This window comes from Martes martes, assembly GCF_963455335.1.
Source record: "Martes martes genome assembly, chromosome: 11".
Lineage (NCBI taxonomy): Eukaryota > Metazoa > Chordata > Mammalia > Carnivora > Mustelidae > Martes > Martes martes.
The window spans coordinates 19,020,697-19,046,201 of NC_137899.1; the positions used below are offsets into that span (position 1 = coordinate 19,020,697).

The window sequence follows — 25,505 nt, forward strand, 5'->3', positions numbered from 1 at the left end:
GAAATGCAATCAAACGTGTTTATTGAAATAAACTGTGAGTCATACAGATTGTTTTCCACGCGATATAGATGTCATACATTTCTCCTAGTAACAGATGATAGCCAGACGAAACACAACAGTAGAAGAATCTAGAATAATAAATTTTATTACTAAGAGTCTCCCTAGAGACCAGCAAACCCAACCCTTGGATAGATGAGGCAACTAACGACCGGAGAGACTGGCATTCTCACTCTACAAACGGTTAGGGCACTGAGCGTGTGCCAGGCACTTCCTTGGCGCTGGACATATACAAGTAAACAGAACGTGGTACCCGTACTCAGGTTGCTCATGGCCAGGCTCATGGGTGACAGCGTCCAGTAAGCAGGGAATTAGCACACAGCCTAATACGTATGATGAGAACAGCATGCTCAAGCTACAGAGTGCACCCAACCCGGGCCTGGGAGCAGCTCTCTGAAGGTCAAGTGTGAGCTGACCTGGGAAGGATGAGCAGAAGTCGCATAGACAGCTTGCCAGACAGCCCCAGAAGGCTCGAGTGAGGAAAAGCATAGTGCAGTTAGAGCATCGAAGGCAATCAAGTACAGAGGAATTCCAGTCCTGGATTCTGAAGACAATAGTCTCCCAACTCCTAGTGCAGTGCTATTTTTAGAATACTGTCTTTCTAGGTTCCCCGACAAATATGTGATGATTCGGCACATACAGCAATAGTCTTGCATAGAGAAAAGGACCCATACACGGCTTACGCTTACGCGGGTAGAGACATTAAGATTTCCAAACCCTCAATTTAAAATGTCTCTTTGAGGAATAATTACTTTGTATTGGAGCCTTTCATTTCCTCCCAAAATTTCCATCAATCGGGTCATACCATAAAGCTCTTAAGTCTGGAAGGGATTTTAAGGAACTACTTTGCAGTGGCGAAGGGGGCGGGAGGCTGGGCAGGGGGAGCCGTTGCCACCGGGTGTCCTCAGTATTGGGGCCATTATCTATAGAGAACGGAAAACTTTGTCATGAAATGGACCAAATCCATTCTGCATTTTATTATCACATGGCATGTGGCAGCAATCCAGTAATTCTCGGTCACGCCAGTAATGAAACCCTCCTCCCTGCCAAGGCAGGTGTCTTTTCCGTTCTCTACCGCCCCTCGCCCACGCCTGCCCCCGTGCCCAGATCCACTTGCAAGCGTGGAAAACACAGCTCCCCCACGGGCTGCACCAGCGCTCTGTAAACATAGCTTGAGGAGTCAAAATCATACATACAGAGAACCCCAGACCGATGTTTCTCTTCCTACAATTACGGTATTTCTCTCCAGTGAAGATTCTCACTTCTCAAAAGCCTCCAATCCCTCTGGAGCTGTTGGGAGCTCACAGGTTTACCAGGAGCAGTCCTCGCTCATCCTCTCAGCCCAGGCCGTCTGGCAGGTGCTCGGTGGGATGAACACCGAGGGGTCTTTAATCCCCAGTTGTATGTCGAAAAACCGCGTGGACAATATCACACTGTAATTTTTGGTGAAGGTTTCCTGGACAGGATAACAATCCTTGGCGGTATAAATGCCAATCCAGGTTTCATCTGTCAGAGGAAGGGAAGTGGACTTTTTTTAACATAGAAGATAGGCAAAATACCTGTATTTTTCTCTTGTAGTAAAATACACAAACATTTAACCCTTTTAACTATTTTTAAGGACAGTTCAGTGGCATTAAGTATGTTCACGCAAAACCATCGCCACCATCCATCTCTGGAACTTTGTCGTCTTCTCCAGTAGAAACTCGGTGCCCTCTAACACTCACTCCTCCTCCCCCCAGCCCCTGGCAACCCCCATCACTTTCTGTCTCTACAAACAGGACCGCTCTAGGGACCTCAGAGAAGTGGAATTACATAGTAGTTGTCCTTTAGTGGTTGGCTTATTTCACTTGGCATCATGTCCTAAAGTTTCGGCCAATATTACCTGTGGCTGAATAATATTTCATTGTTTGTGTACACCACATTTGGGGCATTCGTTTATCTCCCGATGGACACTTGGGTTGTTTCTACCATCTGGCTATAAAGATTGATGCTGCTAGAAACAAGGGTGCACACTCATCCTTCTGAGTCCTTGCTTTCAACTCTTCTGGGTATACACCCAGAAGTGGAATCACCAGGTCATGTAATAACTCTATGCTAGGGAACACCTGGGTGGCTCAGTCGTTAAGCATCTGCTTTTGGCTCAGATCATGATCCCAGGGTCCTGGGATCGAGCCCTGAATCAGGCTCTCTGCTCGGTGGGAAGTCTGCTTCTCCCTCTCTCTCTGCTTGTATTCCCTCGCTCTCTGTGTCTCTCTCTGTCAAATAAATAAATAAAATCTTAAAAAAAAAAAAACTCTATGCTAAACTTGGGTGGGGGGACTCTTTGCACACTGTTTTGTAGTATTTCCCACGAACACCATAAAGCCTGTGTTCTTGCACCATTTGGGGTAGGCATACGAAAGCACTGCGGAAAAGAGCTTTATGGCTATAAACAAAAGCAGACACCCAGAATAACGGGAGTAGATCTGGTCTCTGTGACTTTAGAAAGTGACATGAGGATTCTAAAGTAGACCTCAGACAGATGTCTTCTGTGTCACAGATCTCAGGACCACTCAGTGTCAGGGCCGAGGATAAGCCCGTAACACCCAAGGGGGCAGAAAGGTACAGGCAGTGCTAGAAGGCTGAGGTGTTTCAAATATGATGCTTAGAATCTGGAGCTAAACAAGCAGCAGAGTACACAGATGGGGGCGGGGAATGACTTCAAAGCAGGCGTGGGGAACATTAAACAATTTACCTAAACTTACAAATTGCCCTAACTACCCTTCCTGAATAGACTTAAACTTTTCCCCATCATGCTTCCTGAGATGCGGCACTTGGCTATTTCATGAAGGCTTACACGATCTAGCGGACTTTCTGTCGGACCACTCCTGGACAGCGATCTGCTCCTGGGGCCCCCCTATGGAGTACTGGTCCTCAAACGTGGCATTCTGAGGAATGTCTAGAGGGTCCCAGGGCTCCGTCAGGCTGATCTTGGAGCACTGCTTGGTGGCTTGTTCAATCTGAAACATCACTCCATCCTTATAGAGCAAAATATATTCAAATAATCTGAAAGACAGATACAGAGAGAATGGATCAGGACCCTGTGTTACAGTCATCATGCCTCTTATCAGCATTCGATCCAAAGGCCATCAATACTAATTCCTCCTAGAACAAGCAGAAAAAAACAGTTCTGCTTGCGAGGCAATCACTTACTTATTTATGAGCACTCGACACATTGACAACCTAAATATGAAATCATTAAAATTCAGAGTTCGAAACTGAATACTGAATCACAGAGTACTTATTACCCGCCAGATCCTATGCTTAGGCTTGCAAACACGGGGAAGATGGGGAAGCCCTGGGTTAATGGCTGAACTGTGACCTTTTAGCCACAAAGACCCAGGAGGATTTGATCCTTGGCTGGGCCGAGTTCTCCTTGGAGCACTAAGTCAGGAGTCCTTGGGGTGCGCTGAAGGTAGCACACCCGGAAGCCGCTAAGGTCAGCCCATACCTGTGCCCCATTGTCTCGACTCTCAGTCACGAGTCATGGGTTCCGGTAAGGCATAGCTGCGGGAAAATGAGGGCCCCTCCCATACCTGGAGGAGACTGGACGCAGACAGAAGTCGAGGGGACCCCAGAGTGACTGGTTTCCCACACAGTTTGCTCCAGGCCTCGCCTCTCCTGCCCACGTGTACAGCCCATGTGTGTGGTGAGTCAGACGGACTCCCAGGCTGGGCAGGGAGTCTGCAGATGCCCACCCCCCCCCCCATCGCCCTGCACACCAGGTTGTCCCCAGTCCTGTGTGGATCGTAAAGCTAAGCCATCTTGGTGTCGGGGGAAGCCAACAAGTTGGGCTTCCCTGTGTTTGTCAATCCAAAACTCAGGCCACAGCTGCTGGTCCAGCAGAATGAGGTTGTGGCTCTGACCTCACACAGTGAAATTCACAACTCTTGAGGGCGGAAGAGCCGAGGGTGGGGGAGGGCTTCCCCCGAAAAAACGACGTGAGACGGGTCTCCACCCCACAGCCTCCATCTGCCTCCAGGGCAAACGTTTGCCATCCCAAGTCCGAGCTTAGAAAGTATTTTCTTCAGAAAAACTATTACAAACTATCGTTGTCTACATGGTCAAAATAGTACCACTCTCAGGGTTACGCTTCTGTTTTCTACGATCCAGTATGGAAATGTGAACATGACCTCATTTTATATATTTAGATACATTATCCATCCTGCTTCATCCCAGCAAACGCTTGAAATGGCTTACGAGGGTCAAACCCACGCCTTCTAGAAGTGGGAGTGATTGCAGACAGAAGAGGAAGTGTTCCCTTGCTGCGACACTCTCCCAGGGAAGTAGAGCCAACCTCCAGCCTCTTATAAAAACACGCACTCAGGATTCCCACCGAACTGCGGCCCTTTGCAGGAGCTGGGTTGGACTGTCACTGTTGCCTGGTGCCTGGTGAAGTACCTCGCAGAACAGTCTAACATTCATGTACGGAGTACAGACATATTACTCTCAATGTTAGAGGGCTGTCCATTCATAAATATGGGATGCTGTACACAAATCCATTTCCATGAGCCATTCAGGGACAGCGGGTGCCCCAAAACACCTGCACCGTGTGTCCTGGCGGGGGGGGGGGGGGGACTCTCTTTTTTTATTCTCACCATCAGCACCGTCCTCTCATGCCTTCCCAAGCCCCAGGGGTCTCTTTATGCAGCTGGACATGTCCCCCGTAAACTCGGAGGCTGGGGGAGGCTGTTTCCGACACGTGAACCGAGCGAGAGTCAAGACGGAAACCAGGAGAAGCACTGGCAAGCTGGGACTCCAACAGCGGAGCATTTGCTGGACATATTTCTTCTCCTGAGGCCCAGTGTCTGGAGATCCCCCTGCAGAGTTATGTTTCTTTTGTTGTAATAAACTCTCCTTTTTTCTGCCTGGAACTTTTTGTGTGACTCAGAAGCAGGGCTCATTTCTAATGGGAGGACTCCACTGTTCCACCTAGAGCCCCGGAGGATAGCCGCCGGCACAGCTGTCCAAGGAGAGACAGCGCGTGGCCCTGCGCGGATCCCAGGGCCACGGTCGCCCGGTCAGCCCCCAGCCGGGGAGGGGATGGGGCGGCAGGAGGGGAACGCTGCCAGCTTCACTGCTGTCCCGGGGCCAGCTCTGCCCATCCACAGAGGGAAAGTTAAATTTTAAAGTGAGAATGCTAGACTTGAAAGAATCATCACAAACCGTTACCATTTATCCATTCTGGGTGGTCTGAACACAGGTGTTTGTTTCAGTGTACTCAGTACTTGGCTGTTTTCAAAATATTTAATTTTTTCGCAAGAGACCATCATCTGATATTGAGGTTATGTTGACAGTGCCTTAAGTAAAACAGAAAATATTCATTTAATGGGAAACCAAATACAAGCATGTAACTGTTTGGTTGTTTTTCGAAATCCCATATGGATATCAATGCTCGTGCCGTTCCATACAGAGTTCTGGGACACAGAAGCTTTTGATGATGCTGTTGTGACTTGGGTATTGATGTGAGCATAATTCCTAGTTAAGAGGTAAGTTTCTCCATTGCCAAGAGGATACAAGCTGTGGAGCCTGATAGAGTCATTGGGTCAAAACGCAGAGATCAGCCAGGGTTGAAATGAATCATCTGCCTGGGATGCTGTGCGGGTAATAACCCGTAGACCCGAAGGACTGGACTGACTGTCTTCAACCGAAACTCGATCCCGGGAAGCGAGATCAAAGCCTGGCTCCGAAGTGGAGGAAGCTGGGAGGACAGGAGTCACAAATCACACCCCCGGGGTGCAGGCAAGGTGAGGTGCTGGAAAGGGCCTGGAGGACGAGGCGGGCAGGTCAGGCCCGGGTCAACAACAGCCGGCAAACTCCTCCTCACTGGCCAGACCCCAAGCAAAGCACAGCTCCCTGGAGGGCCCTGCCAGGCCTCAGCTGCGAGCAAGGTTAGGTCGGCCAGACCCGGCCAAAGGGTCAGCAGGCTGAGCTCTCCACACCAGTCTCAGTGCAGACGTGCCCAGTGCCCCCATTTTGCCCCACTCCTCACGGGACCAAGGATTCCAGATGCTTTGGACAAAATGTTCGGGCTGCACTGATCATCTCTGTTGCTCCTGAAAATCCACTGTCCTGACAATTAGGCTTCACCATCCTCATGTTTTCTCAAACACTGAAAACCTGTAGAAGTTTCGTATCTTCTGGGCTTTGTACAGCTGATTCATGTTCAACGGAAAAAAAAAAATTCCAACAGTACAGAAATGGAAAATGAGTAAAAAATTGCCCAGAAACTCACACTTACAGAAGTAACAACTCTGTGCATCTGTGTCTAAACATATATGCGTAATTTTATTTAAATTTCTTTAAATTGTGGCAAAACACACATAACATAAAATTTGCCATCTTAACCATGTTCAAGTGTGTAGTTCAATAGCGCTAAGTATATTTGTATTGTTGTACAAACAATCTCCAGAATGCTTTTCATTTTGCAAAACTGAAACTCTGCCCACTAAGCAGCTCCCCATTTCTCCCTGCCCCAGCTCCTGGTAACCACCATTCTACTTTCTCTCCCTGTGAACTGGACTCTCTAGGTGCCTCTACATATAAGGGGAATCATACAATAGTTGTCCTACTGGCTTATTTCACTCAGCATCATGTCCTCAAGGCTCATCCATGCTGCAGTGTATGTCAGAATTTCCTTCCTTTGAAAGGCTAATATTCCACTGAATATATAGGTCACATTTTGCTTATCCGTTCATCTGTGTATAGACCGTGGGTTGTTGCCACCTTTTGGCTATTTTGAACTGCTATGAACATGCTGTGCAAATATCATATCAATTTTTTCATTATGTGTACTAGACACACTTTACAAAAATGAGTGAATTATGTTTTATAACCTATTGTTTTAAATTCGACAATTTGTCCTTGATATCCTTCTAGGTAAAAAAAAAATACAGATTTATGGAATCAGTTTTTCTTAATTTACCATGAAATATTTTTAAAATGCAGAAATTAAAGAACTAGTCCAAAAATCACCTTTGTACCTACCACTTAAATTCCATAATGTTGACATTTTGCTATATTTGCTTTATCTAGTTTCTAAATATTTGGAAAAAAAAAATACTTTCTGCCTCCCCACCACACTACCATTATCACACTTAAGAAATGAAAATTCATTCCCGGGGTGCCTGGGTGGCTCAGTGGGTTAAGCCTCTGCGGTCGACTCAGGTCATGATCTCAGGGTCCTGGGATTGAGCACTGCATAGGGCTCTCTGCTCAGCAGGAAGTCTGCTTCCCTCTCTCTCTCTCTGCCTGCCTCTCTGCCTACTTGTGATCTCTCTCTGTCAAATAAATAAATAAAATCTTTTTAAAAAAGAAAATTCATTCCCTAATGCTGCCACCTAATATCTGGTCCATATTCAACTGTCCCCCAAATGTGAATTTTTTAAAGTTTCTTTTTTTTTTAAATCAGAATCCAGGGTGCCTGGATGGCTCAGCCAGTTAAGCATCTCCCTATTTCTCATACATAAAGAGAGATTAGAATTTTGAAGCTCCAAGCATTATTATGAAGATGATTTGAAACAGCAGATATAAAGTTGTTATACAAATGTAAGGGACTGTAGCTTTGTAGGCAAGCCTGCCAGCGGTTACATTTACGATCACCAGTTAATGTCTGATGAGGAAACTACGCGATTCACCTGCGCCCAGAAGATACGATCGGTGGTGTAACAAAGAAAGTCTGGTTCATCCAGCAGGATGGAAGGATGAAGGACAGAAAGGTCCTGGGTCCTATAGTGGACCCCTCTGGAGCAGACCCACAGGCATCTCTCCCTCTCTCTCTTGCCTGCCTCTCCATCATATACAGGCTGACGAAGTATTCTCATTGACTCACTTCCTTCGTTTCCCTTGGTGGTGGGGGTATACCTGGTTCTGCCCTTGGAGATCTGAAAGGAAGTCTGTTGGAAGAGGAGATCTGCTGGAAATTTCTCCTCTTTCCAAAAAACAGACTTCCTGTCCCGCTCTCCGTCCTTCATTTCCTGTCTTTGAACACAAGGAAATAATGCTTGGAGTGGGGACAGCCACTTGGAGGCCATGAGGCAACAAGTCAGCCTGCCATCTTGCAATTGTGAGCCAGCTTTCTCTGAGAATGGCAGAGGAGACAATGGCAGGAGCCTTGATGATACTGTTGAGTCAGACCTAGGAACATGCATCGCCAGTATTCTGAGGCAAACTACAAACATCCTTATAGTTTTGGCCTCTGTTCGTCAGATTTTCTGACATGTACAGCTGAAAGCACCCTAAATAAGGAAAATCCGCTGCTTTATAGTTCTGATCTAGCGGATGCTTTTTAACAACTCTCTGAGAGCCTTCATTCCAGAATGAGCAGGGCCCAAGGACTTGGCCCAGAACCCACAATATCGGAGCCTGGCCTGGGCGTAGATAAACCCGAACAGCTACTGCCTGTGTAGCCGGGAGGCAACTGTTTTTCTGTCTTGAACCAAAGCAGTCAAGGGGGAAAAAAAAGAAACAGTCTGAGGCAGGGGCTACAGACTGACAAATTCCGCTGCCTGACTCATTATTAGCTTTCTTTTTTTTTTTTTTTTTTAACTTGACAGACAGAGATCATAAGTAGGCAGAAAGGCAGAGAGGAGGAAGCAGGCTCCCTGCTGTGCAGAGAGCCCAATGCGAGGCTCAATCCCAGGACCCTGAGGTCATGACCCAAGCCGAAGGCAGAGGCTTAACCCACTGAGCCACCCAGGCACCCCCCTTCCTTCCTTTTTTAAACAGAGGAGAAACTATGAGGCTGAGAGCATAACTACGTTGTATATGCCAGGATTGGACTCCAGGTCGGATCTCCTCCCAGACTCGCTCTAATTCACCAACACCATGCTCCTTCCCCTCCTTCGACAGGGGGAAGGAGTGATTCTTCCCATCCACTTATAACTGCTTGGCCATCCAGGACATCTTAAATTGCAGAAAAGGGAGTGGACAAATATAATATTGTGATCACTAAAAGGACTCTGGCTTTTAGGGAAGGAATTGGACAAACTTTGGATTTGTTTCCAATGCGATATAACAGATCAGCGATGCAAGCCAGCAATCTTACTCTTAGCAGGAAGAACCGAGCGGTAGCCGCTTGCCATTCTAGCCCACACCGAGATTGAGTTACACCCGACGGTAATTATGAGACTTAAAAGCAAAACACTATTTCAAAATTGTTGTGTCAGACAGAAACTCATTGTGCAGGCTGACACAACCACATATAACAAAAGGAAAATTAAGTTACTTGAGAACGCAGCCCTAGGAAAAGTAAAATCAAAGAATAATTACGTGTGCAATTTAAGGAGCTGTAAGGTGATGGACCTCCACCACTTGGATTCTAGTTCAAAAGAGGGAAAGGCTGCTCAAGAAACTGAAGAGATTTCTTTTTTCCAAGAATGTTTCAGGATGAAAACTGGCAACGCGCAGACAGATACTCTTTCATCTGATGGAAGATAATAAAAAACGTCTAATGAGACAACAGTTCAAGCTGTCTTCTTCTCACCATCGAAAGGAAGAGCCTTGTTAGTACCAGGATACCCATGTTGCCCTGGTACGCAGTGGTTTCTAGAACTACATGTCACGGGGTGGTAAGGAGTCTGGGAGGGTATGAGGTTAGTCAGGTCTGTCCAACCAGTACCCCGCTTCTCAGGAGAAACGTATCAGTTGCCACTGTGTGTAAATATAAACACAGATGCCCTTACAGCTAACAGTTAATGAGTCTAAAATAGAAATCTTATTTTTTACTTTCACTGGGATTTGAGAAGATACTGAATTTAGAAAACAAAGAAAAACACATGACCACAAAAATAGCTCTCTAATGAAAAACATGATTATCAAAGTAGAAAATGCAGTGGAGGTAGCACAGAATGCTCTTGATATGGAAAACAAACAAAAAACAAATAAGAAACAGAGGCAGCGGATTAAAAGTTACGATTCCAGAACTCTAGGTAACTCTAGGGACGCCTGGGTGGCTCAGTCGATTAAGCGTCTGCCTTCAGCCCAGGTCATGATCCCAGCGTCCTGGGATTGAGCCCCACATCGGGCTCCCTGCTCAGCCAGGAGTCTGCTGGTGTCCCTCCGGCTCTGCACCACACACAGCCCACCCAACTTGTGCTCATACATTCACAGTCTTTCTCTCTGTAATAAATAAGTGAATAAAATCTTTATCAAAATCTCTGGAACTGTACCACCACAGCCATACCCTCTCTAAAGAAAATTAATTGAATATATTTTCTAGCTGACTGAGACATGAATCAAAATAGAGGTTTCAGATAGATAAGCCTATCAGCATGAAAGATATTGCAGCAAACAGTAGGAGTAAAACCATTTATGTTTCTTTTGTGGCAATGCTACTTAGAAGTTTGTGCAAAGTTTGTGCAAACACTCACACAATAGAACTTCCTCTGTGTTTAACATGTGAAGCAGATGACCTTATTTTTGACTTGACTCAGTATCGTGAAAGAAGGAACAGAAGAAATCACCCAAGCACTTTAAATTCTTTTCAACATACTGAGTGGGACCTAAATAAATACTTGTCATTTTCTAGAAGAAACTGTGTTCTGGTGACAGAAAAATGGATTCCCAAGTTTCATCCCCTCACTCCTTAGGAGAACTGAGACATCATGAGGGAAAATCTCCGGGGGTCCCAGGGGCAAGGTAAGCAACAGTTCATTGCTCACAGTTCTGGAAGCTGGAAGTCTGAGAGCAGGGTGCCCACATGGTTGGGAAGGGCTCTCTTCTGGTCATAGACTTCTCATTGTATCTTCACATGGAGAGGCCAGCTAGCTCTCCAGGGCCTCTTATATAAGGGCACTAATCCCATTCACAAAGGCTCCATCCTCATGACCTAATCACCCCCAGAGAACCCTCGTAATGCCTTCACCTTGGGCATTAGTTTTTCAACACATGGATATGGTAGGCTGGAGCCCAATTGGGGAAGGGGGATCGCCAGCCAAAATACAGTGTGTGACAAAAGGGACAGGGAGAGGGCTCGATTCAGAGCGAGGGGGGACTCCCGGATCCAGAGGAAACACGTAAATCACATCAGAACACAGCACGTGACGTGACATTTCAGTGGATATTAAATCGGGAGTCCAGCTTCCCAGAGGGCGAGCTGGTAAAACTGCCCACTGCCCTGTTCCTTCTGGAATGAGAGCTCCATCATCTTGTGCTTTCTCCACATTTGCTGCCACTGCCTCCCCACATCTCCCAGGGCCCCTCTGCCAAGACTTTTCCCTGGAATTCCTGAGGAGACACTGTTCTCTCTTGATATCAGCCAACTCAGTAACCCCACGGTGGCCAGGCATCTTCCTCAGAGGAATGATCTGCCTTTCTTAACTTGACATCCTGGATCATCAGCTTCTTGATGACACAGTCTGGGAAGGAGGACTTACAATTCCAGAGAATATAAGCTGTACCTCAGTAAGGGACTTGGGGGGGGGGGGTGGCGTGTGTTATAGAAGCTTCGGAAATCAGTGCAGATGGTCTAGCTTACCATAGTCCTCCCTCCAAGTATTTTCAAGCATATTCAGAAAGCCTTGCATTCATCATGGCTGAATCTGGATCCCACACCAACTAGTTCGGTGGTTCATGGTGCCTCATCCATTCCTCCTAAGTTATAGCTCACCTGCAGCTGATAATGCTGTGTAAGACCAAGGAACTAATGTGCCCCCCAGCTGTGTGCCACCATTTTCCCATCTGACAACACCTTCTTTGGCGATTTCTCAGATGCTCCACAACACCAGGGTCTTCGGGAGCTATGATCTGAGAGACTGTGTCCCTCCCCCAACCCTACCATATTTTTGTGTTGAAAAACTAATGCCCAAGGTGAAGGCATTACAAGTGGGGTCTCTGGGGTGATTAGGTCATGAGGATGGAGCCTTTGTGAACGGGATTAGTGTCCTTATACAAGAGGCCCTGGAGAGCTAGCTGGCCTCTCCATGTGAAGATACAATGAGAAGTCTATGACAAGAAGAGAGCCCTTCCCAACCATGCGGGCACCCTGCTCTCAGACTTCCAGCTTCCAGAACTGTGAGCAATGAACTGTTGCTTACCAGCTACCTAGTCTCTGGTATTTGTTCCAACAGACTAAACAGACTCAGGGGAGCCTGGAGGAGTTACTTGGTGCCTCTTCTAGGGAAGACTGATGGCTCTCACTCATTGGCACAACTCACACTCTGGAACTTTCCCAGTCTGTCTAACTTTAGCCACAACTAAAGGCTCCTTCCATGAAGGAGCATCACAGCCTTTTTGTCCAAGGGCAGCTGCCTTCTATTTAGGGACCATCTGTCCAAGAGCTTCCCCAGTCTTTGGAGGGTCTGAGGGCCACTGAGGCACCCTGCTGGGGGTCTGATTCTTCACCCGGCCTCTCTGCTCAAAGAGGCATTGCTTCTGAAGGGAACATTAGTGGTCAGGAAACTTCCAGTGCCATATTGAGGGAAATTTTCTAAAATTGGGACTGAGGAGCGAGAGAAACACTGAAGATAGAATTTGATGAGGGAAGAGCAGAGGAGTGGCTTGTGGATGAAAGGAACCTGGGGGATCCATTTCTGGGGGGTCATGGTATGCCTTCTTAGGAGGTCGCCACTATAAGCCTGCCTAAAAGCTTTTCAAAATATGGGTAGGCAGAGGCATATCATATCAGAAACCATTCTTGGCAAAGAAGATACATGATGTAGAATATAAATACTTAATAAACCCTAAAAACCTTCCATAAATTCACAGATTGATTGTTAAAAATGTAATCATGAGGGAAAAGAAAATTGGGAAGAAAAAAAGGATATGAGTAGATAAGGTCTGAAGTTGTTTCAGAGTTCAGAGAATATCATGTACAAACTTATTACGATGATAAATATAATCCTGATGAAATGGAAGATCTTCTAGGAAAATATAAATAACCCAACTAATGCAGAATGAAGCAGAAAGTTAAGTGGATCAATAGCCAGAGGAAAATATCCTTACAGTAGCCTAGTGAGATCTTAGATCTTTGATCTTAAAAAGAGATCAAAGAGTTTCTTCTTCAAAAGGAGTTAGGTCCTAATGGTTTCAGGAATTAATTTCTTCCAACCTCAAGTCTGGAGAGGATAGAGACATATTGAAGACTTGCCAATTCTTTTATAATTTTACAAATCTTTTCTACATTAAAATATGGAAAGCAGAAAAATAAAAACTAAAGAATAAGCTAAATTGTGGCTATGGATTAAAAACAAACCTTCAATAAAATGTTATTGAGTCAAATCAAGCAGACTTGTAAAAGACTATTTAATACCCATCCTGATTAGAAGAAATTCTTTACAAAAGAGGTCAGAAAAATATTTACTGAACTTGATGGAGTATCTTTGTTAAACCAACGGTCCACAGGGGACTTACCTGGGGAGGATTAGAGACAGTCACAACAGAGTGAGAATCACAAGGGGGTGTGACATCACCGCAGGCACGCCATTTTGCCCTACCGTTTCTTCTTTATCATATTAGAAATGACCAAAAATCATTAGACTCCATATAGGCGTGAGTGTGGGAAACACAATCACATTCTGCCAGCTGAAATGTTTGCCTTTGGAGCAATCTTCCCGAGGGGCAAAGTTGTCACAACCTAAAAATGTGCAAATACCTCTTCTATCATTTTCTTATATAGCAATGTATCCAAAATACGTTAGAAAGTGGTATGCATCGAATTGCACACAAATACAAGGCTATAGGTGTAGTAGTCTCTACTAGTGGGAAATAGACAGGAAACAAATACAACTATCCCATAATAAGGGACTGCTTAAAGCAGCTATGTTCTACCCATTAGGTAGAACACCACACAGTCATGAGAAATGGTTCTGTTAATGGTTACTTAGTGGCATGAGAAATGTGCACCCTATTTAGTTAAATTTTAAAAATGCAGAGCATGTTTCCATTTTAATTTTAAAATCCCATACACAGGAATAGGGAAAGAAATCCATAGGTACATAGGTACATACATCAGAGTTCTTAGTCCCATATAGCAGGACGATGAGCCAATTTTACTCTCTTTATGTTACTCTTCTGTGTTATTTAGATTTTCCACCACGAACATCTACAATGCTAGTAGTCCAAAAGCCATGAAAATGGTATTTATTCACTCAGCACATATTTACTGAATCTTATGATGTACCAAGCGCTTCTAGGTGCTGGGACTTGGGTGATAAATCAAACCGGTAATATTCTCTCCCTCATGGAGGCGAGACAGACAATAAACACCAGACACACTCACTGCCCAGACGATGTTACCCAGGGATCGTGTCTGGAGGAAAACAGAACAAGATGCGGTGGGGAGTGGCTGGTAGGGAGGGTCACAGAAGGTCCCTCTGGGGGGATGGTGAGCTGAGACCTGAATAAGGAGAAGCCGGGAGTTGGAAGATGATAGCAGTGAACTAGGCAGTATGGATAAGCTTGCACGGTATATTGTTAAATGAACAAAAGCCCATTGTGAAACAGTGTGTGCTCCAGTATTCACGCTGTGCATCTCAAAATCACCTAGGACAGGGGCGCCTGCAGTGGAGCAGAGGCTGAACATCCGACCCTTGGTTTCGGCTCAGGTCATGATCTCAGGGTCGTGGGATCGAGCCCTGTGTCAGGCTCCGTGCTCAGTGGAGAGTCTGCTTATCCCGCTCCCTGCCCCTCTGCTCCCCCCCACCTCACTGTCACTCTCTCAGATGAATAAATAAATCTTTTTAAAAAACCACCTAGGATATTCAGAAGACATTACGAGTAGCCATAATGGTGGAGCAGTGACAGATAATTTTTACTTTCTTTCTCTGTGCATACCTGCCGTTGGGTATCCTTCTACAATGAGTAGAGGTCACCATTATTACTCATTTCCTCTTTCAATTATTCAAAAAAAAATCTATTTCTGTGGTGTTGGAGATAATAGCAACAACCAGATAAAAATTCCTCATGGTGGAATCTTGCTTCAGGCAAGGGGAGGCAGAGGAGATGAGGGGACGGGTTTAAAAAGCACTAAATAGGGACGCCTGGGTGGCTCAGTCCATTGGGTGTCTGCCATCAGCTCAGGTCATGATCCCAGGGTCCTGGGACTGAGTCCCACATGGGGCTCCCGGCTCAGCAGGGAGCCTGCTTCTCGCTCTGCCTGTTCTGCCTGCAGCTCTCTATGCTCCTGCTCTCTCTGACAAATAAATAAATAAATAATCTTTTAAAAATTTTTAAAAAAAAAAGCACTAAATAGTATGTCCGATTGTGATCGGTGTCTTGAAGACGTTAAGCGGTGGGGTGGGGTGTGTGAGAATGTCGGCTGGAGAGACAGTCTAATTTGGGAGGGGGCCGTGCAGCTTTTTAGGGAGAAGGCTTTCTATGCACAGGAAACAACCACCCAAATGCCAACGGGGGGAGCTTGCTGAGCTGGGGACCGGAGACGGCTGGCGATGAGGGGCTGCTGCACGCTCAGAGACAAGATATGGGAAGAGATGGCAGCAGATCCCTCAGGGCAGCTGGGCCCTGGTAAGGAGAGTCACTCTGACAGACAGAAAGGCATTGGAGGGTTTTGAGCGGACGAGTGACACGATATGATATTTCTAGCTGAATGCTTCAAGCTGCTATGTTGAGAACAGACCAAAGGGGCAGGGAGGGAAGGAGGAGGACCCGTTAGGAGGTTAGCACAAGGAGCCCGAGCAAGAACGATGAGGGTTTGGGTCTTCACGATGACAGTGAACATGGGGTCAGATGCTGGGTCTCTATCAGAATCAGAGTCGACAGGATTCGCTTATGGACTACTCATGGCACGTAGGAGAACAACTCAAGGACGACTCTAAGGGCTGATCCTGAGCAACTGGAATTGCTATTCGCTGAACCTCAGAAACCTGCAAAAGAACAACATTCGTTGGTTGGTTTGTGCGTTTGCAGGGCACGCATTAGTTTTGGGTAAACCCGTGACTGAGCTGAGGGCACCAAGCGAGGGGTGCAACAGAACAGTAAAGGCATGGCAAGCTCGGCCCTGGGACATTCTACCACTGATGGTCGCAGGAAGAGCGGGAAGAGCAAAGGGGACTGAGAAGCCAAGAAAGTGGGACGGAAGGAGGGACACCAGAAGAATGTAGTCTGTGAAGATACCAAAATGGAGGAAGTGAGCCCAGGAAAATGAGGAGTGATAAAGGGTCGTTCGGTTACGAATGGGAAGCATATCGTTCTTGGGCAGAGCAGGCCCAGCGGAGCTGCGGTACTCAAGGATCGACTGGAGAGGGATCGAGAGAGCCCGGGCTTCGGAGACTGGACTTCGCACGAGATTTGCTCTAAGTCGATGGGAAGAATGGGGTTTCAGCTGGTGGGATCAGGAGAGGAATTTTTTCTTTAAAGATGGGTAAAATAAAAGAAATTATGAAGGGGAAAATAGAAGACTTTTACTGGAATCGGGGAAATATAACACTATCACATTTATTCCAGGAAAAACAAACCACTAATTGGTGGAATATTTTCAGATCTTTGGGCACTCTGCCCCTGACCGCCATCTTCGAGGGCAGAATCGGGGAGAAACAGCTCAAGGTTGACAGAGAGAAGTAAAGATGTTTTCAGAGCAGTTTGGCGACCACCTCTGGCTTCTAGTTATGAGTTAGTCTTACACCCCACCAGTCCTATTACTCCGTGGGGCTTGTCTTCCTTGGCACTAAGCCTCCCCACCGCCTGCTTCTCCTCGGCATCCCAGCATCAACCCTGTGAAATCCAGGGTCAACAGACCCACCGAGTTAAGACTCAAAGCAAACTTTACGAGCTTCCAAGAAAATCTCTTTCTTGAAGAAAAACTCAGTTTTGCAAATCAGCATGATTCACTTTCGGGGATCAAAAGGCCACCAGCAGTCAGACTTCCTGAGCTAATAATAAAAGAAAATGCTGGCTCTAGCCATCAGAGATCAAGGGGAGGGAGTAAAGGCAAAAAGGAGACATTCTCCTAAAATTCTGAAAGTTGTGATTTCTTAAAATGTAAGCCCAGTCCACGCAAAACAGGGTTGTGATTAAATAAATTTGTGGAGGGGCGCCTGGGTGGTTCAGTGGGTTAAGCGTCTGCTTTTGCCTCAGGTCATGAACTCGGGGTCCCGGGATGAGCCCCACATCATGCTCCCTGCTCAGCAGGGATCCTGCTTCTCCCTCTCCTTCTGCCCCATCCCCTTGCCTGTGATCTCTTGTGTGCACACACTCTCTCAAATAAATAAATAAAATCTTAAAAATAAATAAATAAATAAATAATTGATTTGTCGAGCAATTCATACTAATCTACCTCCCCCAGCCACATTGATGGATTCCGAGGATTTACAACGATATAATCCTGAGAAATCCAAAAGAAGAAAAACATACAAAAAAACATAACCTGATCTGCCCTTTCCTCTCACTCAACAGTGTAATCTAAAATCACTAGATAGGGCCGTGCAAGGTAGGCATCTGCATGGTCTATCCCAGGGCACGGAGCCCAAGTGGGGAGAGGGGACCACCCATGTAGGGAGGGCACATCACAGCGATGCAGAGCTGGTTATCTACGGCAACCAATAATGGAGCCAGTTTTCTCTGAGAAGAGACCTCCAAAAATGAACCCTGTGCGGGTGGAATGGAATTGGAGTTTCTGGTATAAATGTATATGGATCAGAATTAGAAGCTTAGCAATGTATCCACATGTAAATTTGTGTGTATGCGTATGAGTAAGTAACTGTGTGTGTGTGTGTGTGTGTGTGTGTGTGTTTAAACCTATGTCACACCCTTGTTTTGTCCACTGAGAGCGTCTAGAAGCCACACCACTAGCAGCCATGAGCACAACTAGAGCAGAGATCTTGGCTTCCAAATATTATTCTCCAGTAAAAGTAACTAGAGCCCCAGGTTCAGAAATGTTTCATTCTGAGACTCTAGCAGAGAGAGTACAGATGATTTTGGAACATCTTACTGCGGCAAAAAGCAAAGAAGTGCTCAGAGAATAAGAGATACCTATTTAAAGAACTTAAGAGCCAATGTCAAGAGGTCCCCACTGGCTAGATCTGGGACAGTGTGAACATCAAAACAAATAGTGAGAACAAACGCGATACAGTGGGAATCCTTGAGTCCTTGCTGATATAAATAAATGAATAAACTGAGTGTCATGAAAACTGGGATGTGTACGTGGTTTTAAAAGATCTCTCTACCAGGGAGGCTGGGTGGCTCATTCGGTTAAGTGTTTGCCTTTGGCTCAGGTCATGAACTTGGGGGTCCTGGGATCGAGTCCTGTATCAGGCTCCCTGCTCAGTGAGGAGTCTGCTTCTCCCTCTCCCTCTGCTGCTCCCTGTGCTTGTGATTTCTCTCACTCTCTCTATTGCTGTCCAATAAAAAATAAATAAAATCTTCCAAAAATAATAAAAAATAAAATATCTCCCTACAGGGGAGCCACCTGGGTAGCTCAGTCGGTTGAGCACCTGACTCTTGATTTCAGCTCAGGTCATGATCTCAGGGTCCTGGGGTTGAGCCCCAGGTCAGGCTACCCACTAGGCATGGAGCCTGCTTAAGATTCTCTCCCTCCCTCTCTAAGGGGAAAAAAAAAAAAAAACACCTCCCTACAAAATACGTATTCATTACAGAGTAAAAAAGTGTCACTTCACACCAAAGAAACCTTGCAGCCGTCAGTTAGTTACCTAGGTGATGCCGGGGGACATCACAATGCAGTAGGAACAGAGTACTACCTCCGTGGTATTCCTACCACAGGTGAATAACCAGAATCTCATCGTAAGGAGACGTTAAACAAACCCAGATCAAGGCACATTCTACCAAATCACTGGTTTGTAATTGTCCAAAGTATCCAAATGCAAGGAAGACGGAGGAACCGTTCCAGCCAGAAAAACACGGAAAAGTCAGGACACCTAAATGCAGTACTTGAATGTAAACTGGATCCTTTTGCTACAGAGAACATAAATGAACTGGCAGACCTTGAAAGAGACCGGAGTTTCGGATGGTAGAAATGAATCCATGTTGTTAATTGCCCGGTTGCTGTGTCCCTGTTGCTCTCGTGCCAGGGAATAGCCCTCTTTGCAAGAAATGCATGCCCCCGTCTCTGGGGGGTGGCGGGGATATCAAGTTGGCAACTCACCCCCCAATGATTCGGAGGAGGGGCGGTGCGGGGGGGAGGGGGGGCTAGGCAATGGCTGGGTCCTGACTTTCTATAAGAGTCCGACAGCTTCACAACAAAATAAAACTCTACATTTGGAGGGGAAAACACCCTTATCCTGCTCTTCAAACACAATGATGGTTGAAGTTGCCTACTCTGATAACAACCGTTGGAATTAATCTTCCACAGCAGATAGGTGGAGAGCTTTGTAAGCGACGCTATCCATGCCCTGGAATAGTTCCCCGCCACCCCACCCCTGCACAGACCAGAGCCTTCTGAGTCTGCAGCCAGAGAGCTTAAGGGTGGCCCCTCGTTTCTCTGCCCAGGAGCAGAAGTTTAGATGAAAAGGAGAAGGCAGAAAAAGCATTTTGATTTTATCTACACAAAGGGACATGCTGAGAAAAAAAAGTAGAATCCATGTTAAGTTCATTACCTCATGGTAGAAATGGGAGAAACAATGAACGCGTCCATGGTATCATTTCATCTTTAAGGAAGAAGGCTTAAAGGCTATTTAGTATAAACAAGGTAGATCATTAAAATTAAATCCAAAGATAAAAACCGGAAAGGCTGAGAAGTTAGGATCTTGCTGTGGTGAAGCCGGGACTAGAAGCCATGTATGACATCCGATGACTCACTCACTGCATGTCTGTGCTCTCGCCATGACACTAGGTGGCTTTCTCCAAAAATACAGAAGAGAAATGACATTCTGTTCTCCAAGAAATAGAATGCCCATGGAAAACTGAGACAGACATGATCTGGTCAGAATTTGAACTGAGAAACCACCTGTCATGCCATTTAAAACCTATTTTTTCTTTTCACCTTTTACCCCCCAAAATCCCCGAACATGTAGGACTGGGAATTGATCAGTCTTCTAAGATATTATCCCTAATGTCCCCATGCACATTCCGTACATCAGTAGCGCCATTAATTCCAACCCCCAACCCACCATTTTGTAAGTGGGAGCAGTAAGTTACTGGTGGCCTCTCAAAATTCATTCAGTATTGTTTCTCCCACAAAGTTCAACATGTTCGCAGGAATATGAAAATAATCTTTTTGCTTTTCCTCAGTCTTCCAAATGTAATACTTGTGAGTTTAGTCAAGGAGTCAGGAAAGATAGTTGGAACCAGAAAACAAAATAGTATCAATTACTAATATTCCCCATTCTCTGCTAAGGCTGTCTTATCTGAAGCTTGTAAAGTTGTTTAATCTTTTCCATCATCTCAGGGAAAAGAGAGCCTGGAAAGTCCTAGTCATTCCACAGTAACTATCAGTGGGATTTTCCATAACAATCTGGATGCAAAATAAAAATCTTAAGAAGTTGATCCAATTCTAAAACTTACTTCTCAACTTACTAATAAATATGAAGAGACAACCCATCCATATTTTCTTCAAATAACATCTGGTTTTTTGGCCAGACTGCTAACACCTGAAAAAGTTTCCACGTTAGTTCCAGCAAATCTACATTTAAAGAGCTTAAAAATGCATTTATGCACTAAACATTCTTTTCTACCTCTGAGTGAGGGCCAGAGATGGGACTGTGAGACAGCATCTTGCCAAGAAACTGAGAAGAAGGGGAATAAAACTGCCTTCTAGAATCTGAACTGTGAAATCAACACTCGATAGGTCAGGACAAAGAAATGAGAAATCACCAACCACATGGGGACAAAAAAGTTCTAGGCCAGCAAGACTTGGCTGTGACCCCACCAAAGACATAATGCACACATATAAAGACTATGAATCGATCGCAGAGTCATAGATGAAGAAGGGCTGCTAAGACAGCTTGAACCGTACTCACCAAGCCTCCGTGCAGAGTGGAGGGAGTCTGGACCCATAGGGTTGGGGTAACATAGAACCAGCAACAAGGCACCTTTCTAGTGAAATATGAGCGCATCACTGAATCTCACCCCATTCCCCCGGGCTGGCCTGTTTTATTCATGATGGAAAGCTCAACTTTGAGCATACTGCCTGGCCTCGAGCAAGCAATCATTAGATTCAGTGACTTTGCTCCAACTCTTTGCTCACCACCTCCTGATTATAATTTGGCTGCCCGCATAGTTCAGCCGAAAGGGAAAGGATGATCTGGTCTTGTGGATCTGAGAATCCTGGCCGCCATGCCAGCCCCAGAACTCGCTGAAATACACACTTTAGCTGTTAAGCCGGCTTCCTCCGAGTCAGCTCCCAAAGGCAGGGCCCCTGAGTGCCCTGCCGGGTCTAGTTTCCGAGCCCACAGACCACAGTAAGTTCACCAGGATGGTGAGGATGGTGGTGGCCATAGGGATAACTGCAGTCATTCGCTGAGCACATTCGAGGTGTCAGACCCTGCACTATGTGCTTTACATACTTGAACTCACTGAATCCCCACTGCCATCCAACCCATCACACACTATTAGCATTCTCATGTTGTAAATGAGGAAACTGAGCCTTAGAAAGCTTCAGCAATTTACCCCAAGACCCACACTAAGATTCTGCACTCAGACTCAGATTTGTCCGTCTCTAACACTTCACCTCTTACATTGTGAAAATAGGACCTCTGGGGGATGGACCCTTGCTCTTCTCCTGGCCACACTCCTCCGCTTCAGCAGTGGGCTCGGAGCCATTGCAGTCCATCTGCAACATGACCGGTCATCAATTCACCCTCACGGCACCAGCCTTCACATCAGTGCACAGAAAGATGAGCAGTTTACCCACAATCAGAAATGCAAAAAACCAACTCTATCTCAGTGAACCGCATCACTATCCATTCCATGCCACCAGAAGCCAAAAATGGGGGCCTCTCCTTGACCCTTCCCTCCCCTCACCTCCGCCATCAATGTCTTCGACTTATGCACTAACCGAGTCCGCTTCTCACCATGACCGTGGTCACTACCCGTCCTTCTCCTGGACCTCCACAGAAGTCTCCCAGGTCATGTCTCTTGGTCTCGTTTATTCGCAACCGTACCCCAGTGACCATCCAGTAATCCATTCATAACCTTTCACTGTTTGAAAATCCTTCAGTGGAGCCCGACCTCTCCATGTCCTCTATGCTTCAGTCCTAACAGCGACTGGTCTGCAGGTCTTGGAATACACCCAGCCCTGTGTGCTCCAGGATGTCCTGCGATAGGTCCGCATCCCCCCTGAGCAGCCTTCCCTCCTCCAGTCGCTGGTGCAAGACTTGGAGACTAGCTCCTGCTTCAGCGCCTCCAGGAAGCCTGGGTTAGCTGCCCGTGTGAAGTGTTCTTGTCACACTCAGCATACCCTTCATCTCGCTGGGTGGGAATTTTCCTTCATGTGACTCCACCCACAGACTGTGACCTCCCTGCGGCCCAAGACCCGCTCTGTTTACACAAAGTGCTTGCCATGAAAAAAATGCGTGATGAATGCATGAGAGTATGGTTAACTGCACAGGTGTCAGAAGCCACCCAGCTTCAAGTCCCAGCTGTGTGGTCTGGAAAAAAAAAAAAAAAAATGTTGAATACCCCCGGACTTCAGATTCTCTATGAAACAGAGATCATAAAACCTCCACTGTCATGCTGTTGTGAAATGTTCATGTAGTATGTGGAAATTCCTCAGCACTATGCCCAGTATATAGTAAGTGCTCAAACACTGGTTGTTGTTTACTGTTGTTCCTCTGTCCTTTGAGGCGGAACCATGATACTCTTTTAGAGGCCTCAGAGAGCCTCCCAGGCTGCCATGATGACTTGGCTGCTCCAGCCCTCCTCCACATTCACATTTTACCCTTGGAAATGCATTAGCTCCCATTCTCGAATACACTGCTTTAAAAGGTTCTATCCCTTCAGTACTTTCTCCAAGATGCCTAACACTCCAACAAACGCTTTTAGGTGAAATGACATCAAAATTTGCCCCTGACCTTACTGCTCACCGGACCTTTAAACCATGGACATCACAGGGCACGCCCCAATCACACAAATGTCACCCAGAGAGGGAGGCATAACCCCCAGAGGAGCACACATAGGAATGTCCACAGGAAAGCAGTACAGCTGACAGGTGGTCATCCCAAAATAGAAACCAGGTCTCAGAAGGAGGTCATCCTTCTCCAGCAGATGTGGAAAGGTGAATTGTGAGACAAGTGGTTTAAGAAAATGGCATAGTTGTGCAGCTATTAAAAATAGATCGGGGGCCAACCAATAAGATGGCGATTAAGAACACGTAAGAGATGGGGTATATAAAAAGATGATGTTTTTTGATCACAGTATGTCACACTTGCTTTAAAAACGTTAAGGAAGTATACCAAAATGTCAATAGTTGTAACAGGGTGATGAGTTTGTGGGCGATATTTTCCTTGATCCCCCACACCTTTCGCAGTGTTGTCCTATTCCTTTAAAAATGCAACAAGAATTCTTAAAATATATACATTCTGCGTGCCTTCCTCACAGATGGCTCCTGGAAGAGATGAGATGGTGTAGATCAGATGCCCATGGATGAAGGGGGCTCCCAGAGCCCAGGGCCTGACCCAGCAGCGTGCGGACCCTGGCGAACCTGGGCACCGGGGCCCCCGGGATGCGGTCCCGCCCCTGCCGGGTTCCTTCTTCGCCCGCCACCGCCCCGCTGAGGATCTCAGCGTGCAGTGGGCCCAGCCCTCCACCCAGCCCCCGACCGGGCTGCCCCCGGCCACCCTCCCTGCGACGTTTCCCCTCGGTAACGGGTAGGCGCCGCCAGCGGTTGGATTGCGGGCCGCCCCACACCGCCCCCGCGACCTCGCCCCCGCCAGGCCCGCCCGGCCGCCCACCCCGCGGCCCGCGTACCTCTTGCAGGGGATCAGCGCCTTCCGCTCGTCCAGCACCCGCACGCGCTGGTTGAGCCCGTCATAGGAGAGCAGGGCGCGGCTGTTGCGCCCGCTGCTCTGCCGGTACAGAACCTGGCGGCCCTCCCACTGCTGCGGTGCCTGGCACGGGCTCTGGGTCCCCGGGGCGCCCCCGGCCCCCGCCCCCGGCATCGCCGCCCCCAGGCCGCAGAGGCCGCCCAGCGCCCAGAAGCAGAGGCCGCCCAGCAGCCAGGCGCCCAGGGCCTCCCGGGCCACGCCGAGCGGAGCGCGCCCTGACATCGCCGACCGCAGCGCCCGCCGCCCCGCCGAGAGCCCGCGCGGACCGCAGGGGGCGCTGAACCGCGCGGGCGCCGCGCAGCGTTCCGCGGGGTGCGGGGGTGCGGGAGTGCGGTCTCGGCGAGCCGGCTGCCTCCCGCCGCCGCCTCCACCGCCGTCGGGACTAAGGCGCGCGAGGTGCGGGAGCCGGCACCAGGGCCTGGAAAGGCTCGGGTGAATCGCGGGAGCTATTTCTGCCTGGGCCGCTGCCCGCTGCGGCTTCTGTTTTCACTTGCTCTCTGCTGCCAACAGGAAATGCAGTGGCAGCGGTGCCACTAGCATCCTGAAGGGCATCCGCGTTTTAAACGGGGGGAGGGGAGAGCTGGACGGTGAGAAGGAGTATGTTTCTCCACCAAGTGAAGCGTGCAGCAGGTGACTACATGCTAGGAGACCAATTCAAGTTCAAGGTCGGGAAGGCCATGCTCCTGCACTTGCTGTGCCTCCACACAGCTTGCCCCTTTGTCAAAACTGACACCCTCTTCCTCCAAATTAGAAATGGAAAGAAGGGTCCCTTCCTGAAGAAATGATATCAGTCATTCATCATGACCATTTTCAAGCCCCCAATCTTAGTATAGGCCAGGGGACTAGAGGACAAGCCCTTGCCCTTGGGCAAAGGACTCAGGGACACACTTGAAGTGACACCCTTGAGGCCACACTTGAAGTGACAGTGTTACCCTCACCCATCACCTGACAACACAGCAACCCTAGAGGTAGGTAAATTAATTGGGTTTATGGTTTATGTTTTGTAATATCATGATGTACCATATAGAATCAAGAAAAAAGAAGCTACTTAAAAACAAAAAGGACTCCTGCTTTCCAAATGTATAGCATCTTTTCAGTTGATGGGTGTTTCATGAATGAGGAAGCGGGCAGGTGAAAGTGGGAGAGAACATGCCTGGATGAAGGACATGGGGACAAGGGAAAGTGGGTGTAGCACTTTTAAGGAGAGTAATCTGGAGCCAGATGACTCAGGGCCTCGAAAGCCAGGGAGGGGCACCATCAGGCATAAGCCTTAGGAAGATCTGTCAGGTGTGAGTGTGGAGAATGGACAGGAAGAAGGAGGAGGGAGATGCTGTTATCATCCAGATGAAGGACAGTGACATCTGAACTGAGACGGTGGCAGCAGGAGAGGGCGGAGCAGAGATGGGGACTGTACAGAAGGAGGAAGAGCTTTCTGGTTCGGGCCAGTGGGAGCTCAGTTCTGAATGAGGAAAGAAGACAAATCAGTTTAGGATTGGTTGACTCTGAGATGCCTATGGG

The 25,505-nt window shown here is 47.2% G+C and overlaps 1 protein-coding gene across 1 annotated transcript; it reads right to left on the reverse strand.

Moving 5' to 3' along the window:
* On the reverse strand, positions 1-24,365 carry EPDR1 (ependymin related 1). Its single transcript, XM_080818021.1, has 3 exons — positions 23,911-24,365; positions 2,894-3,102; positions 1-1,563 (listed from the first exon to the last, which is right to left on the reverse strand). Exons 1-3 carry the CDS (start codon positions 24,207-24,209, stop codon positions 1,367-1,369), a joined length of 705 nt encoding a protein of 234 aa, XP_080674147.1. The 5' UTR covers positions 24,210-24,365; the 3' UTR covers positions 1-1,366.
* Between the last annotated feature and the right edge of the window lie 1,140 nt (positions 24,366-25,505).

Coding starts and splice junctions, on each gene's coding strand:
- EPDR1 (XM_080818021.1), bottom strand. CDS start 24,209: ATGTCAGGGCGCGCTCCGCTCGGCGTGGCCCGGGAGGCCCTGGGCGCC. Junction 3,103..23,910: donor GCGCTGATCCCCTGCAAGAG/GTACGCGGGCCG, acceptor TCTGTCTTTCAG/ATTATTTGAATATATTTTGC. Junction 1,564..2,893: donor CAGAAAGTCCGCTAGATCGT/GTAAGCCTTCAT, acceptor TTCCTCTGACAG/ATGAAACCTGGATTGGCATT.